This window comes from Urocampus carinirostris, chromosome 3 (assembly GCF_059441175.1).
Source record: "Urocampus carinirostris isolate Australia breed hairy pipefish chromosome 3, RoL_Ucar_1.0, whole genome shotgun sequence".
NCBI lineage: Eukaryota > Metazoa > Chordata > Actinopteri > Syngnathiformes > Syngnathidae > Urocampus > Urocampus carinirostris.
This window is the reverse complement of record NC_142351.1, coordinates 6,699,656-6,718,802: the sequence shown is the minus strand read 5'-3', so window position 1 is coordinate 6,718,802 and position 19,147 is coordinate 6,699,656. Positions and strand designations below refer to the sequence as shown.

Below are 19,147 nucleotides of genomic sequence, written 5' to 3'. Positions count from 1 at the left end.
CTGTGTGAAACCACAGTTTCCATGCAAATCTACTGGAAGCAGGCCCACCAGGGTTCTATCTCCAAAGGGTTCCCGGTCCTGGAGTCTAGTAGAGTCCATCCTTGGTGGTGGAGGTGTTCGTTCCTGGACTATTGGTGGTACTCCCAAACTGTATGTGAAACCACTGTTCCCATGTCAACATACAAATCTGCTGGAAGCAGGCCCACCAGGGTTCTTTCTCCAAAGGGTTCCCGGTCCTGGAATCTAGTAGAGTCCATCCTTGGTGGTGGAGGTGTTCGTTCCTGGACTATTGGTGGTACTCCCAAACCGTATGTGAAACCACTGTTTCCATGTCAACATACAAATCTGCTGGAAGCAGGCCCACCAGGGTTCTTTCTCCAAAGGGTTCCCGGTCCTGGAGTCTAGTAGAGTCCGTCCTTGGTGGTGGAGGTGTTCGTTCCTGGACTATTGGTGGTACTCCCAAACCGTATGTGAAACCACTGTTCCCATGTCAACATACAAATCTGCTGGAAGCAGGCCCACCAGGGTTCTTTCTCCAAAGGGTTCCCGGTCCTGGAATCTAGTAGAGTCCATCCTTGGTGGTGGAGGTGTTCGTTCCTGGACTATTGGTGGTACTCCCAAACCGTATGTGAAACCACTGTTTCCATGTCAACATACAAATCTGCTGGAAGCAGGCCCACCAGGGTTCTTTCTCCAAAGGGTTCCCGGTCCTGGAGTCTAGTAGAGTCCGTCCTTGGTGGTGGAGGTGTTTGTTCCTGGACTATTGGTGGAACTCACAAACCCTGTGTGAAACCACAGTTTCCATGCAAATCTACTGGAAGCAGGCCCACCAGGGTTCTATCTCCAAAGGGTTCCCGGTCCTGGAGTCTGGTAGAGTCCGTCCTTGGTGGTGTAAGTGTTCATTCCTGGACTACTGGTGGTACTCCCAAACCGTATGTGAAACCACTGTTCCCATGTCAACATACAAATCTGCTGGAAGCAGGCCCACCAGGGTTCTTTCTTCAAAGGGTTCCCGGTCCTGGAGTCTAGTAGAGTCCATCCTTGGTGGTGGAGGTGTTTGTTCCTGGACTATTGGTGGAACTCACAAACCCTGTGTGAAACCACAGTTTCCATGCAAATCTACTGGAAGCAGGCCCACCAGGGTTCTATCTCCAAAGGGTTCCCGGTCCTGGAGTCTAGTAGAGTCCATCCTTGGTGGTGGAGGTGTTTGTTCCTGGACTATTGGTGGAACTCACAAACCCTGTGTGAAACCACAGTTTCCATGCAAATCTACTGGAAGCAGGCCCACCAGGGTTTTTTCTCCAAAGGGTTCCCGGTCCTGGAGTCTAGTAGAGTCCGTCCTTGGTGGTGGAGGTGTTTGTTCCTGGACTATTGGTGGTACTCCCAAACCCTGTGTGAAACCACAGTTTCCATGCAAATCTACTGGAAGCAGGCCCACCAGGGTTCTATCTCCAAAGGGTTCCCGGTCCTGGAGTCTAGTAGAGTCCATCCTTGGTGGTGGAGGTGTTCGTTCCTGGACTATTGGTGGTACTCCCAAACTGTATGTGAAACCACTGTTCCCATGTCAACATACAAATCTGCTGGAAGCAGGCCCACCAGGGTTCTTTCTCCAAAGGGTTCCCGGTCCTGGAGTCTAGTAGAGTCCGTCCTTGGTGGTGGAGGTGTGGGTGGCGGTGGAGTCGTTGGGAATAGAACCGCGGCGTCCGGTCCTGGAGCGGCAGTGAAGCAGATGTTGGAGTTCTCGAGAAACGCTGCTGGAGAAAGCGGCGTAGATCCAGGGGTTGGTGCAGGAGTTGAGACTGGCCAGCAGCATCAGGATGGTGAAGGCCACTCCTGCAAAGATTTTGGATCATTATTTCATTTCATAATCATTTTGAAAGGAGGGGAAAACTTCTCAATCCACTTTTCGAAAAAAAAATGTGTTCTTTACCTCCAATCAACATTCTCTCCTAGTAGAGGAGAAAGAGAGAAAGAAATAAGAGAAAGACAGGGAGAGAAAAAGAGAGAGTGTGGGATAAGGAAAGAAAGAAAAGGAGAAAGAAAGAGGGAGGGAGAGAAAACAAAAGAGAAGAAAGAGAGGAAAAGAAAGAATTCCAACGAGAAGTTGAAAGAGAGGAGGAGAGAAAGAGAGGAGAGAAAAGCAAGAGAGAGAGAGAGAGGAAAAAAAGATGGGATAGAAATGTGAGAAATAAAAGAGATAAAAAGAGAAATAGTGAGAGAGGGAAAGAAAATAGGAGAGAAAGAGAGAAGAGAAAAGCAAGAAAGAGAGAGAGAGAGAGAGAGAGAGAGAGAGAGAGAAGAGATAGAGAACATGAAAAACAAAAGAGATAAAAAGAGAAATAGTGAGAGAGGGGGAAAGAAAGAGACAGAGAGAGAAAGAAATCCAAAGGGAAATTGAATGAGAGAAGGAGAGTAAAAAGGAGAGAAAGAGAGAAGAGAAAGCAAGAAAGAGAAAAAAAAAGAGAGATAGAGAACGTGAGAAACAAGAGATAAAAATAGAAATAGTGAGAGAGGAGGAAAGAAAGAGAGAGAGAGAGAGAAAGAAATCCAAAGAGAAATTGAAAGAGAGAAGGAGAGTAAAAGGGAGAGAAAGAGAGAAGAGAAAGCAAGAAAGAGAGAGAAAAAAAAGAGAGATAGAGAACGTGAGAAACAAATGAGATAAAAAGAGAAATAGTGAGAGAGGGGGAAAGAAAGACAGAGAAAGAAATAATTCCAATGAGAAGTTGAAAAAGAGAATGAGAGAAAGAGAGAAGAGAAAAGCAGGAAAGAGAGAAAAAAGAGATAGAGAACGTGAGAAACAAACGAGATAAAAAAAAAGAAATAGTGAGAGAGGAGGAAAGAAAGAGAGAGAGAGAGAGAGAAAGAAATCCAAAGGGAAATTGAATGAGAAGGAGAGTAAAAAGGAGAGAAAGAGAGAAGAGAAAGCAAGAAAGAGAGAGAAAAAAAAGAGAGATAGAGAACGTGAGAAACAAAAGAGATAAAAAGAGAAATAGTGAGAGAGGGGGAAAGAAAGACAGAGAAAGAAATAATTCCAATGAGAAGTTGAAAAAGAGAATGAGAGAAAGAGAGAAGAGAAAAGCAAGAAAGAGAGAAAAAAGAGATAGAGAACGTGAGAAACAAACGAGATAAAAAAAAAGAAAAAGTGAGAGAGGAGGAAAGAAAGAGAGAGAGAGAAATAATTCCAATGAGAAGTTGAAAGAGAGAAGGAGAGAAAGAGAGACGAGAAAAGCAAGAGAGAGAGAAAAGACAGAGCAATCAAGCAGGACACAGGAACAGGTCGTGATCAAAACGGGAGCCAGAGTCAAAAAGTGCTTGCCTTGCATGCACTGAGGTTCGCTGACGGACTGACCAGGAGTAAACGAGAATGACGTGCTTAGATAGGGAACGAGTGGCAGCTGGGGCTGAAAGAGTGAGCGCAGGTGAGGGTAATGGACAAATCCTGACCAAATCATTAGAATTGGTAATGTATGGATGAAAGCCACAGAAACAACCTTAAAAACCGTTTGGGACCAGAGAGGGAGGGCTTATTTTTTGGAATTCCCATCTTTACGAGTAAACAAAGACGTCAACTTCTTATTAAAGGAACACAAAAAAGTGACTTTCCGTTCTTTTTGCTTGTAAAAATATCATATAATACCGACGTCGGGAACAAAAAAGGGAAAAAAACCGAGTCGTGAAGGTTCCTTTAAATACAATTACGTAAAATGAAAAATGAATAGGAGAAAATCGGCCTGGTTTTCGCTTTCCCGTCGGAAAACAGAAACAGATTATCTGCTGACTGACGGGAGACGGACGAGTAGGTTTAACAGAAAGAGAGAACGAGAGACTGAGGGAGAGGATGACAAAGAGAGAGAAATAAAAAGGAGAGAGAAAAAAAAGACAGAGTAAGAGAGAAAGAGAGAGAGAGAGAAAGAGAGAAAAGAAATAAAGAGAGAGAGAAAGAGAAAAAAAACAGAGAAAGATCACATGAGATCACAAGAGAGAAATAAAGTAAAAAGGGAAAGAGACAAATTTTAAGAGAAAGAAAGTGAGAGAGAAAGAAAGAAAGATCAAAAGAATGTCAGAAGAGACAAAGAGAAAAAGACATAAAAAGTGTGAACATGAGAAAGAAAGAGAGAGAGAGAGAAAGAGAGAGAGAGAGAGAGAGAGGGAGAGGATGACAAAGACAGAGAAATAAAAAGGAGAGAGAAAAAAAAGACAGAGTAAGAGAGAAAGAGAGAGATAGAGAGAAAAAAGAAAGAAAGAGAGATAGAAAGAGAAAAGAAACAGAGAGAGATCACAAGAGATCACAAGAGAGAAATAAAGTAAAAAGGGAAACAGACGAAAATTAAGAGAAAGAAAGTGAGAAAGAAAGAAAGATCAAAAGAATGACAGAAGAGACAAAGAGAAAAAGACATAAAAAGAGTGAATATGAGAAAAAAGAGAGAGAGAAAAAAGAGAGAGAGAGAGAGAGGGAGAGGGAGAGAGATACAGTGAAAGAAAAAAGATGGAAAGCTAGAAAGGAATAAAATAGCAAAGACAAAGAAAGAAAGAAAGAAAGAAAGAGAAAAAAAAATAAAGGATCACAAGAGAGCCCAAGAGAGAAATAAAGTGAAAGGGGAAAGAGACAAAAACTAAGAGAAATAAAGTGAGAAAGAAAGAAAGTGAGAAAGAATGACAGAAGAGACAAAGAAAGAAGACACAAAAAGAGTGAACATGAAAAAGAGAGAGAGAGAGAGAGAGAGAGAGAGAGATCATAAGAGAGAGAGAGAGAGAGAGCAGAGAAAAGATAGAAAAAGAGAAAGAGGGGAAAATTAAGAAAAAGAAAGTGAGAAACGATCAAAAGAATGAGAAAAGAGAAAAAGAATGAGAAAAGAGAAAAAGATTGAAAAAGAGTGAGCATGAGAGAGAGAGAGAGAGAGAGAGAGAGAGAGAGAGAGAGAGAGAGAGAGATATCATAAGGGTGAGAGAGAGAACAGAGAAAAGATAGAAAAAGAGAAAGAGACAGAGAGAGAGAGAGAGAGAGAGAGAGAGAGAGAGAAAGAGGGGGGGGATATCATACGAGAGAGTGAACACAAAAGAGAAAAAATAAAAAAGAGAAAGATGAAAATTAAGATAAAAGAAAGTGAGAAAGAAAGATCAAAAGAATGAGAGAAGACAGAGAAAGACAGAGAAAAAGAGTGAGCATGAGAAAGAGAGAGAGAAAAAGAGCACAAGAGAGAAAGAAATAAAAAAGAGAAAAGAAACAAAAATTCAGAGAATGTTAGAATGTTTTTCTGTCCAAACCAATCAGATTTTCCTAGTATTCATGTGATCTCATTTCAGCCAATCAGTGGTCATTAGGGTCGCGGGGGGCTAGAGCCCATCCCAGCCATCTCCGGGCAGTGGGCAGGGGACACCCTGAACTGGTTGCCAGCCAATCGCAGGGCACACGGGGACAGACAACTCACTCATTGACACCTAGGGACAATTTGGACCCGCCAATTCACCTGAAATGCATGTTTTTGGAATGTGGGAGGAAACCGGAGTGCCTGGAGGAAACCCATGCAAGCACGGGGAGAACATGCAAACTCCACACAGGAGGTTCGATCTCAGACAAATCACTCGCTCATTGACACCTAGGGACAATTTGGACCGGCCAATTCACTTGAAATGCGTGTTTTTGAAATGTGGGAGGAAACCAGAGTGCCCGGAGGAAACCCACGCAAGCACGGGGAGAACATGCAAACTCCACACAGGAGGTTCGATCTCAGACAACTCACTCGCTCATTCACACCTAGGGACAATTTGGACCGGCCAATTCACCTGAAATGCGTGTTTTTGGAATGTGGGAGGAACCCAGAGTGCCTGGAGGAAACCCACGCAAGCACGGGGAGAACATGCAAACTCCACACAGGAGGTTTGATCTCAGACAACTCACTCGCTCATTCACACCTAGGGACAATTTGGACCGGCCAATTCACCTGAAATGCGTGTTTTTGGAATGTGGGAGGAAACCGGAGTGCCCGGAGGAAACCCACGCAAACACGGGGAGAACATGCAAACTCCACACAGGAGGTTCAATCTCAGACAACTCACTCGCTCATTCACACCTAGGGACAATTTGGACCGGCCAATTCACCTGAAATGCGTGTTTTTGGAATGTGGGAGGACACCGGAGTGCCCGGAGGAAACCCAGTCAAGCACGGGGAGAACATACAAACTCCGCACAGGAAGTCGGGAGCTGGATTTGAACCCACGCAGGAGGTTCCCAAGACATAAACTGTGCCACACATGCGCTAACCACTGCCCCGCCGTGCTGCCCCTAATTAGACCAATCAATATTTTTCCCTAAAATTAAGAAATGAGCATGCATTGTTAGGAGAATAATGTTTGTGTTTGGTTAATGGAGTCAGATAACTCATCCGAACGCTTGGTAACCAGTTTGAATACAACGCGAATGGTTTTTTTTGGCTAACCTTGGTTAGGCGAGTCGGGGTCCCAGGCGGCCCACAACTGCACGATAAAAAACGGGGACCAGCAGACCGTGTAGACCAGCACGATGACCAGGGTCATGCGCACCGTTTTGGACACGGCTTTGGTGATACTCGGCGTGGGCGTGGCCGCTGTCCCCTGGGGGGCGGAGTCAAGGGAACAGCGAGGCGAAGGCGAAGACACCCGATAGGTCGAGCAGGACTCGGGCGGGAGCGTCCCGTCTCCCGATTGGCTTTTTTCGCCGCGGGTCAGGGGTTTCAGTCGGAGGACCGACCCGGTTCTGGTCCCGGACGCCCTCCGAGTCCTTTCTCGGGTTCTTTCTTCCTTTTTGAAGGAGTGGAAGCTCAGGAGGATCTCGTTCCTCTTCACCTCCGCCATTACTGTTCTCTCCGTCTTCAGGTAGATGTTGCTGTGGATCTCACGGAAGATTCTTATCTGAGGGAGAGGAACATGCAGGAACGTTAGGGATTACTTCAGAATAATGGCTCAAGTAATAGTAAAAAGTAGTCTACTTGTAAAAGTAATAAAGTACTCTGCATCAGGGTTCCTGCAGATCCTTAGAAAGTCTGAAAATAAGGCCTTATATGGCAATACAATGTCTTAAATCCAATTTTTGAAAGTCTTAAAAACATTGTTTGATGTCAGGAACAGAACGGAAACAGAACCCACTCGCGTAACGTTTCTCACAGTTTTATTGGGAAGAAGGGAAAGTAGTGCACACACGATCCGGTGGTTGAGCAGGTCGCTCTGAACGCGCAAGTGGGACTTCAGTGGCGTAAAAAACAAAGAGAAAGGAAGGAAGGAAGAAAGAAAGAAAGAAAGAAAGAAAGAAAGAAAGAAAGAAAGAAAGAAAGAAAGAAAGAAAGAAAGAAAGAAAGAAAGAAAGAAAGAAAGAAAGAAAGAAAGAAAGAAAGAAAGAAAGAAAGAAAGAAAGAAAGAAAGACAGACAGACAGACAGACAGACAGACAGACAGACAGACAGACAGACAGACAGACAGACAGACAGACAGACAGACAGACAGACAGACAGACAGACAGAAAGAAAGAAAGAAAGAAAGAAAGAAAGAAAGAAAGTAAAAAGAAAGAAAGAAAGAGAGGGTGGTAGAAAGAGATACACAAGAGAGAGAGCACAAGAGAGAAATAAAGAAAAAATAGAACAAGACGGATATTAAGAGAAAGAAAATGAGAGAAAAAGATAAAGGATAAAAAGAATGAGAGAAGGGAAAAAAGACAACAGAGAGAAAAGGAAGAATGAGATTGGGATAGAGAGTAAAAACGTGTTCGGGATTGGAAACAAGTCGAAAGCCAGGAGAGGAGAGTAGACGTGGTCGAGATCAAAAACGGGTCGTTATTTGGGGCGAGAGAACAGACGTGGTCCGGATCAAAACAGGTCGTAATGCGGGACGGGAGAGCAGATGTGGTCTAGCTCAAAACACGTAACAGGAGACTAACAGGAGTGAAAGACAGGAAAGGCGAAAAAGGGCTTGCTGTGTAAAAGCAGAGATTTGCAGACGGACTGACAAAGGGGGATCGAAAGGCAAGAGGGTTGTTTAGACGTGGAAGTGAGACTTCCGTGGCGAGCGATGGCAGTGTCGGGAACGGAAAAAAAAACGGGTCAGTAGCCGGGATAGAGAGTAAAAACGTGTTCGGGATTGGAAACAAGTCGAAAGCCAGGAGAGGAGAGTAGACGTGGTCGAGATCAAAAACTGGTCGTTATTTGGGGCGAGAGAACAGACGTGGTCCGGATCAAAACAGGTCGTAATGCGGGACGGGAGAGCAGATGTGGTCTAGCTCAAAACACGTAACGGGAGACTAACAGGAGTGAAAGACAGGAAAGGCGAAAAAGGGCTTGCTGTGTAAAAGCAGAGATTTGCAGACGGACTGACAAAGGGGGATCGAAAGGCAAGAGGGTTGTTGCTTAGATGTGGAAGTGGGACTTCCGTGGCGAGTGATGGCGGTGTCGGGAACGGGAAAAAAAACGGGTCAGTAGCCGGGATAGAGAGTAAAAACGTGTTCGGGATCGGAAACAAGTCGAAAGCCAGGAGAGGAGAGTAGACGTGGTCGAGATCAAAAACGGATCGTTATTCGGGGCGAGAGAACAGACAAGGTCGGGATCAAAACAGGACGTAATTCGGGACGGGAGAGCAGACGTGGTCCAGCTTAAAACAGATCATTACGTGAGACTAACAGGAGCGAAAAACAGGACAGGCGAAAAAGGGCTTGCCGTGTAAAAACAGAGATTCACAGACAGACCGACAAAAGGGGACTGAGAGGCGAGAGGGTTGCTCAGACGCGGAAGTGGGACTTCCGTGGCGAGCGATGGCGGTGTCGGAAACGGGTCGGTAGCCGGGATAGAAGAGCAAAAACGTGATCGGGATCGGAAACGAGTCGAAAGCCAGGAGAAGAGAGTAGATGTGGTCGAGATCAAAAACGCATCGTTATTCGGGGCGAGAGAACAGACGTGGTCGAGATCAAAACAGGTCGTCATTCGGGACGGGAGAGCAGACGTGGTCTAGCTTAAAACAGATCGTAACGGGAGACTAACAGGAGCGAAAAACAGGACAGGCGAAAAAGGGCTTTCCGTTTGAAAGCAGAGATTCGCAGACGGACCGACAAAAGAGGACCAAGAGGCAAGAGGATTGCTCAGACGTGGAAGTGGGACTTCCGTGGCGATGGTGGTGTCGGTAACGGGAAAAAAAACGGGTCAGTAGCCGGGTCGTTATTCGGGGCGAGAGAACAGACGTGGTCGAGATCAAAACAGGTCGTCATTCGGGACGGGAGAGCAGACGTGGTCTAGCTTAAAACAGATCGTAACGTGAGACTAACAGGAGCAAAAAATCAGAAAAGGCAAAAAAGGGCTTGCCGTGTAAAAACAGAGATTCGCAGACGGACCGACAAAAGGGGGCCGAGAGGCGAGAGGGTTGCTCAGACATAGAAGTGGGACTTCCGTGTTGAACGATGGCGGTGTCGGGAACGGAACAAAAAACGGGTCAGTAGCCGGGATAGAGAGTAAAAACGCGATCGGGATTGGAAACAAGTCGAAAGCCAGGAGAGGAGGGTAGACGTTATCTAGCTTAAAACAGATCGTAACGGGAGACTAACAGGAGCAAAAAAACTGGACAGGCAGAAAAGGGCTTGCCGTGTAAAAACAGAGATTCATAGATGGACCGACAAAAGGGGACTGAGAGGCGAGAGGGTTGCTAAGACGCGGAAGTGGGACTTCCGTGGCGAGCGATGGCTGTGTCGGAAACGGAAAACACGGGTCAGTAGCCGGGATAGAAGAGCAAAAACGTGATCGGGATCGGAAACGAGTCGAAAGCCAGGAGAGGAGAGTAGACGTGGTCGAGATCAAAAACGGATCGTTATTCGGGGTGAGAGAACAGACGTGGTCCAGATCAAAACAGGTCGTAATTTGGGACGGGAGAGCAGTCGTTGTCTAGCTCAAAAACAGGTCGTAACGGGGGACTAACAAGCGAAAAAGGGCTTGCCATGTAAAAACAGAGATTTGCAGACGGACCGACAAAAGGGGACCGAGAGGGTTGCTCAGACACTGACTATCACCAAACGGCAAATCAATCAAGTCAAACGTGTTCGCCGCGGTTCCCTCTATCTCGGTATCGTTTTTTTCATTGAAAACGAGGCGAGCGGTTTGATGCTACTGTGCTTAAGCGTCTGTCGCCCAGGATTTCATGTGGTAGTTATGTAGTGAAAGGAAGTCCGTCTCTTTTTAGAGAAGCGGCTTTTTCAGCTCAACTCATTAAAGCGAGCCGGCTCTTAAACGGCTCACTTGTTTTGATATTACGAATTATGATGTTGTATAAAGAAGTCAAGAAAAAAAAAGGAAGTATAAAAGGAGAAAATGGAAAAAGACAGGTTTGTGGTCAGTGTTCCCTCTAAGCAGCGCACAAGAAAATCTAGCCAGTGCACAAAAATGAGGGCTCAAAATTACTAATTAAGAAGCAAATTAAGTCAAAGTTACAGTGCATGAAAATACTCGGGTTCCCCTGACGTTGTATCCTAAATGCGGTATTTTGAAGTCGAGTCAAAGTAGAGCGAAGTTGAGTAAAGTTGGCTTCTTCGGCTCACTAAAAGGAACCGGCTCTTTCGGGTCCTAAACGGCTCTTCGGGTTGTTTTTGCTTCTTTCATCCCAACATGACCAAATATGATGTAAAATGATGCGCAAAATGACTTAAAGGAAGGGGGGAATAGAACAAAAAAGAAAAAAATACCCAAAATGAAAAAGTAGTGAAAAGCTGAGAAAAAAAGAAACAAAACGAAGAGAAAAAAAGAAGGAAAAATTTAGAAAAAAAGCCAGAAAAAAAGAAAAGAAAGAAACGTAGGAAAAAAGTAAATAGAGAACAAAAAGAAAAAAGGAACAGCTCGGAAAAAATAAACACAATGAGATTTTTTTTAAAGGAATTTAACAATAACGTAGAAAAAACACGGAAAAAAAGAAGAAAAAGTTTGTGTTGCATTCCAATAATTTCCAATGATATCAAGTGAATCTTGTTGCCAACATTGTACTTCCACTAAAAATGTAATTAAATACAGTTCTGTATCGAGCAACCGACTCAATAAGCCCCCCCAAAATGTGAATATTATGCCACAAAATATATCAGGAAATAAAAAGAAATGGATATCTTGTAAAAGAATTGTAAGAACAAACGACGTTTGTAGGCAATCGTACATGAGTCAATTCATTCAAAAGAGAAAACGTGGACAAAACAGTCAGATAGTTCAGTCCAACTGATTACCCCCTTAACATTCCCAAAGCTTGCAAAGACGCAAATACGTGTCGAGAACACGTGCGGATGCGGTGTCCGTACGATGTCACTCAAATGCATCGTTCCATCATTCGGAAGGTTAAATAATAATAATAATAATAATAATAATTTCCTTGTATTGTCATTCTGTGTAACAATGTACACAGAACGAAATGTCGATTGCATCTGACCCGATGCAGCCGCAGCCAAGAGAGGGCGCCGCCGACCACTTTTTAAGTCTTAGGAATGACTCGGCCGGGGCGCGAACCCGAACCTCCCAGTCTCAAAGCGGGCGCCTTACCATCTAGGCTACTGAGCTGGTATGTCTTGGGATTCAAGAAATGCCAACCATTCCTTAGTTTCTATTTTCTTTTTCGCTCGCAACTTTACTGTGCATATGACAATAAACACTTGGAATTGAGTTGAATTTAAAAATAGACACTCCATTCTATCCATTATCTGCACCGCTTATCACAGAAACATCGAGTTCAGTCTGAAACAAGATACAGGGATAATATATAGCCGGAGTAGCTCACCGGAGTCGTTGTGTTCAATAATAATGTGCAGCCGTGGTCCTCTTATATCCGTGAGTTTAGTAAATCCAGGAGAATAAAATATTTACAAATACAGATTAGTAAAAAATGTTTTCTCTATGTCGTAGTGCAACCCAACGTGTGATTCGCATTCCTCTTTTTCGGCCAATTGCAGGCTTTGTTTTGCCGTTTAAGCCAATGCCAGCCTGTAAATGATAAAAAGGATCCGCCCCTTGACCTCCGAATAACTTTAGCCAATAGTGATTGATTTAACGGATGATTGACACATCTTTTTCGGCCAATTGCAGGGTTTGTTTCGGCCCTCTGGCCAATCCGAGGCTCCGAATAACTTTAGCCAATAGCGATGGATTCAAATGATGATTGACACATTGGTTAGCCAATGAAACGCCGGTAAATAAATCCCAGCATACACCGCGGACTACTTGGCGTTCGGGGGAAAATCTAGTTGGCGGCTGCAAGTTAGATGCAAGACTTTGAGACTTAATATTGATCCATATATAAGGCGCACTGTATTATAAGGCGCATGGTCAGGTTTTGAAAAAAATGAAGACTTTTAGGTGCGCCCTATAGTGCGGAAAATACGGTACATAAATAAACACGTTTGAAAAAAAATCAGGTGTAAGATTATAACATGACAAACCCTCAGATATGTTCCTCCCTCATGAGTATTATTTTGGCCAAGGCCCGCGATCCAATGAAAAGGACCCCCTTTTTGGGTCGCGACCCGCCAGTTGAGAAACACTGTTCTAAATCAGCCCAGTGGGAATGGCATCGTTCGACGCGACAGTCGTGTGGATTCAATTCGACAATGGCTTAAGTGGACTTTATCCCGTCTGCGTTGAGGCCCGAAGAGCTTCAGGAAATGAAGAGAGAGGGTGGAGCTGTTGTTTGTCATTTTTTTGCCATCAGCTGTGAAACATCTCCAGAAGGTTTGGATTTTCTGTTTAGAAGAAAGTCAACAAACATTGGAAGTGTTGCTCCGGGGCAGCCGTGGTATCAGCCGACACCACTTGTTAGAAAACTTCCAAGCATTTCTGTCCTTCATTGGAATACATTTTCAATTTCTATCGAAATCGCAACTTGGTCGTGTATCCTCTCTACCTCTTCATAATATTCATGCGGAACCAGAGGGACACTGATATTAATCAATCGATGCCACACTATAATATTAACACTACATCCTATAAATATTCAAAATGTCTATGGTCCTCATTAGGATATATTCCCATTTTCTATCTAAATAATAACACAACTTGGTCGTGTATCCTCTCTGCCTCATCCTAATATTCATGAGGAACCAGAGGGACACTGATAATTATCAATTGATGCCACGCTATAATGATAAGACTAAATGTTACAAAGATTCAAAATTTCTATGTTCCTCATTAGAATATAGTTCTATTTTCTATCTAAATAACATTATAACTTGGTCGTGTATCCTCTCTACCTCTTCATAATATTCATGAGGAACCAGAAAGACACCGATATTTATCAATTGATGCCACGCTATAATGATAAGACAAAATGTTACAAAGATTCAAAATTTCTATGTTCTTCATTTGAATATATTTCCATTTTCTATCTCAGTAATATCACAACTTGGTCGTGTATCCTCTCTACCTCTTCCTAATATTCATGAGGAACCAGAAGGACACTGATATTTATCAATTGGTGCCACGCTATAATGATAAGACTAAATGTTACAAAGATTAAAAATTTCTATGTTCCTCATTAGAATATATTTCCATTTTCTATCTTAATAATATCACAACTTGGTCTTGCATCCTCTCTGCCTCTTCCTAATATTCATGAGGAACCAGAGAGAGACACTGATATTTATCAATCGATGCAATGCTATAATATTAATACTACGTGTTACAAAGATTCCAAATTTCTAAGTTCCTCATTAGAATATATTTCCATCTTCTATCTCAATAAAATCACAACTTGGTCGTGTCTCCTCTGTAACTCTTCATACCTTGATGCTAATCTTGAAGATTTGATCAGCTACTTGTAGGAAAGATATGAATATATTTGAAGCATTTGTGACCCTCATTAGATTATGTTTTAATCTAAACGGTTTCACAACTTGGTCTTGCATCCTCTCTGCCTCTTCCTTTTATTCACAAGGCACCAGAGGGACACTGATATTTATCAATCGTTGGCACACTATAATATAAACACTACATGTTACAAAGGACACGGATATTTATCAATAGATGCCACACTATAATGATAAGACTAAATGTTAAAAAGATTCAACGTTTTTATGTTCCTCATTATAATATGTTTCCATTTTCTATTTAAATAATATCACAACTTGGTCGTGTCTCCTCTGTAACTCTTCATACCTTGATGCTAATCTTGAAGATTTGATCAGCTGACACTACTTGTAGGAAAGACATGAATAGATTTGAAGCTTTTGTGACCCTCATTAGATTATGTTTTAATTTTCTATCTAAACGGTTTCACAACTTGGTCTTGCATCCTCTCTGCTTCTTCCTAATATTCATGAGGAACCAGAAGGACACTGATCATTATCAATTGATGCCAGGCTATAACGTTAACACTACATGGTACAAACATTCAGAATTTCTATGTTCCTCATTAGAATATATTTCTATTTTCGATCTCAATAATATCACAACTTGGTCTTGCATCCTCTCTACCTATTCCTAATATTCATGAGGAACCAGAAGGACACTGATATTTATCAATTGGTGCCACGCTATAATGATAAGACTAATTGTTACAAAGATTCAAAATTTCTATGTTCCTCATTAGAATATAGTTCTATTTTCTATCTAAATAACATTATAACTTGGTCGTGTATCCTCTCTACCTCTTCATAATATTCATGAGGAACCAGAAAGACACCGATATTTATCAATTGATGCCACGCTATAATGATAAGACTAAATGTTACAAAGATTCAAAATTTCTATGTTCCTCATTAGAATATAGTTCTATTTTCTATCTAAATAACATTATAACTTGGTCGTGTATCCTCTCTACCTCTTCATAATATTCATGAGGAACCAGAAAGACACCGATATTTATCAATTGATGCCACGCTATAATGATAAGACAAAATGTTACAAAGATTCAAAATTTCTATGTTCTTCATTTGAATATATTTCCATTTTCTATCTCAGTAATATCACAACTTGGTCGTGTATCCTCTCTACCTCTTCCTAATATTCATGAGGAACCAGAAGGACACTGATATTTATCAATTGGTGCCACGCTATAATGATAAGACTAAATGTTACAAAGATTAAAAATTTCTATGTTCCTCATTAGAATATATTTCCATTTTCTATCTTAATAATATCACAACTTGGTCTTGCATCCTCTCTGCCTCTTCCTAATATTCATGAGGAACCAGAGAGAGACACTGATATTTATCAATCGATGCAATGCTATAATATTAATACTACGTGTTACAAAGATTCCAAATTTCTAAGTTCCTCATTAGAATATATTTCCATCTTCTATCTCAATAAAATCACAACTTGGTCGTGTCTCCTCTGTAACTCTTCATACCTTGATGCTAATCTTGAAGATTTGATCAGCTACTTGTAGGAAAGATATGAATATATTTGAAGCATTTGTGACCCTCATTAGATTATGTTTTAATCTAAACGGTTTCACAACTTGGTCTTGCATCCTCTCTGCCTCTTCCTTTTATTCACAAGGCACCAGAGGGACACTGATATTTATCAATCGTTGGCACACTATAATATAAACACTACATGTTACAAAGGACACGGATATTTATCAATAGATGCCACACTATAATGATAAGACTAAATGTTAAAAAGATTCAACGTTTTTATGTTCCTCATTATAATATGTTTCCATTTTCTATTTAAATAATATCACAACTTGGTCGTGTCTCCTCTGTAACTCTTCATACCTTGGTGCTAATCTTGAAGATTTGATCAGCTGACACTACTTGTAGGAAAGACATGAATAGATTTGAAGCTTTTGTGACCCTCATTAGATTATGTTTTAATTTTCTATCTAAACGGTTTCACAACTTGGTCTTGCATCCTCTCTGCTTCTTCCTAATATTCATGAGGAACCAGAAGGACACTGATCATTATCAATTGATGCCAGGCTATAACGTCAACACTACATGGTACAAACATTCAGAATTTCTATGTTCCTCATTAGAATATATTTCTATTTTCGATCTCAATAATATCACAACTTGGTCTTGCATCCTCTCTACCTCTTCCTAATATTCATGAAGAACCAGAAGGACACCGATATTTATCAATTGATTCCACGCTATAATGATAAGACTAAATGTTAAAAAGATTCAAAATTTCTAAAATTCCTCATTAGAATAAATTTCCGTTTTCTATCTCAATAATATCACAACTTGGTCGTGTCTCTTCTGTAACTCTTCATACCTTGATGCTAATCTCGAAGGTTTGATCAGCTGACACAAACTTGTAGGAAATATATGAATAGATTTGAAGCATTTGTGTCTCTCGTTAGATTATGATTTCATTTTCTGTCTAAACGGTATCATAACTTGGTCGTGCATCCTCTCTGCCTTTTCATAATATTCATGAGGAACCAGAGAGACACTGATATGTATCAATTGATGCAATGCTATAATATTAACAATACATGTTCATAACGTGACACCTGGCTATATTATCCAACCGGCTGACACTACTTGTTTAAAGTATTCTAAGCACTTATCTTCCTCATTAGTATAGATTGTGATTTTCTATAGAAGTAGTAGCACAACTTGGTCGTGTAGCCTCTCTGCCACTTCCTAATTTGCACAACGCACCGGAGGGACACGAAAATGAGTCATTTGATGCCAATCTATAATCAATCAGCCTCTATGGCAGACCTGGGCACTCTGGTCCTGGAGGGCCGTATGTTCTGCATTTTTTTTTGAGGTTTCTCTGATCCAATACAGGTGATTCCAATCACCAGTGTCGTTAACGAGCACTTGCTAGCTTGCTAACGAGGTTATCATTTGTATCACCTGAGTTAAAGAAGAGCAAACTTCAAAATCTGGCAGGACGTATGGCCCTCCAGGACCGGAGTGCCCAGGTCTGCTCTATGGTATCTATCTATGGTGTCTATCTATCTATCTATATGGTATCTATTTATCTATCTATCTATGGTATCTATCTATGGTGTCTATCTATCTATCTATCTATCTATCTATCTATCTATCTATCTATCTATATGGTATCTATTTATCTATCTATCTATGGTATCTATCTATATGGTATCTATTTATCTATCTATCTATGGTATCTATCTATATGGTATTTATTTATCTATCTATCTATGGTATCCATTTATCTATCTATGGTATCTATCTATGGTGTCTATCTATCTATCTATCTATCTATTTATTTATCTATCTATCTATGGTATCTATCCATCAATCTATCTATCTATCTATCTATCTATCTATCTATCTATCTATCTATCTATCTATCTATCTATCTATCTATATGGTATCTATTTATCTATCTATCTATGGTATCTATCTATGGTATCTATCTATCTATCTATCTATGGTATCTATCTATATGGTATCTATTTATCTATCTATCTATGGTATCTATCTATGGTATCTTTCTATCTATCTATCTTTGGTATCTATCTATCTGTCTATGGTATCTAACTTTCTATCTATCTATGGTATCTATAGTATCTATAGTATCTATCTATCTATGGTTTCAATCTATCTATGGTTTCAATCTATCTATGGTATCAGTCTATCTATCTATCTATCTATCTATCTATCTATCTATGGTATCAATCTATCTATGGTATCTATCTATCTAGACATCTATCTATCTATCTATCTATCTATCTATCTATCTATCTATCTATCTATCTATCTATCTATCTATCTATCTATCTATCTATCTATGGTATCTATGGTATCTATCTATCTATGGTATCTATGGTATCTATCTATCTATGGTATCTATCTATCTATCTATCTATCTAGACATCAATCTATCTATCTAGACATCTATCTATCTAGACATCTATCTATCTATCTATCTATGGTATCTATCTATCTATGGTATCAATCTATCTATGGTATCAATCTATCTATGGTATCAATCTATCTATCTAGACATCTATCTATCTATCTATCCATCTATCTATCTACTTGATACAAAGATTCAAAGTTGTTATGATCCTCCTATGAATACATTTTGGTTTTCAATAGAACTAGTAGCACAACTTGGTCGTGTCTCCTCTCTACCGCCTTACAACCTGACACCACGCTTTAATCTCTGTACTTTTTGCGTTTCGAAGAAAGCCAACAAACATTTGCAAGCGTTGCTTCGGGGCCTTCTCCAAAACGCCGTCAAGATGCTTGCCAGGCGATACAAGACACAAAACAGACGCTCGGCTATCCCTTTTTCAAATCGATTCGCAAAGTATTTGTCTTTAATCCCGCCATCTGATGCAACACGTGTTGGCGGATGATTTTTGACATTCAGTACTTTTTTCTATTTTTTTCTATTTGAAACGACTCGAAGCCGAGACGATTGATCTAAGACCGACCGCCTCGGACGATAAAAGTCATAAAAATGAGCAGAGAAACCAGAGACTCCACCAGATAACACGGAGATTTTATGATCCGACTCTCGCGATTTTAGGAACCGGCTATCATAAAAATGCGGTTAAGACGTTTTTTTCTCGCTCTTCTTGTGAGATGGTCTGTTCTTTGCTGGTGAGATTGACATCTTAGTTGATTTACGGCTTTTGCGGTTTTTCCGTGCTATTTTTAAAGTAATACCGGGTAAACGTTTACACTTTGTTTTTCTTAACTGAGTTTATGATACTTGTGCACGCATACTTTGCCAGGTACAGTATTTAATATGGCCGACGTACAGGACTGTCTCAGAAAATGAGAATATTATGATAAAATTCTATATTATTTTTTATAATGCAAAAAAAATTTCTATCTATCTATCCATCTATCCATCTATCTAGTCATTTAGACAGCTAGACATCTGTCAATCCAGACATCCATCGAGACATCTATATATATATATCTACCTAGCTTTCTAGCTTTCTATCTATCTATCTATCTATCTATGGTATCTATCTATCTATGATACCTATGATATCTATCTATCTATGATACCTATGATATCTATCTATGATATCCATCTGTGATATCAATCTAAGATATCTATCTATGATATGGCGGCGCAGTGGTTAGCGCTTGTGCGGCACAGTTCATGTCATGGGAACCTGCCATGGGTTCAAATCCAGCTCCAGACTTCCTGTGCGGAGTTTGTATGTTCTCCCCGTGCTTGCGTGGGTTTCCTCCGGGCATTCCGGTTTCCTCCCACATTCCAAAG

General features: G+C 41.0%; 1 protein-coding gene across 1 annotated transcript in view; it reads right to left on the bottom strand.

The window, feature by feature from the left end:
- Positions 1-1,343: 1,343 nt before the first annotated feature.
- Positions 1,344-19,147, bottom strand: part of LOC148368479 (vasopressin V2 receptor-like) — an 87,577-nt gene continuing 69,773 nt past the window's right edge. The window contains exons 5-6 of the mRNA XM_088329747.1: positions 6,438-6,888; positions 1,344-1,833 (exon numbers count right to left, since the gene is read on the bottom strand). Coding sequence (XP_088185873.1) covers positions 1,634-1,833; positions 6,438-6,888 — 651 coding nt within the window. The 3' untranslated portion in view covers positions 1,344-1,633. The remainder of the gene's footprint in view (positions 1,834-6,437; positions 6,889-19,147) is intronic.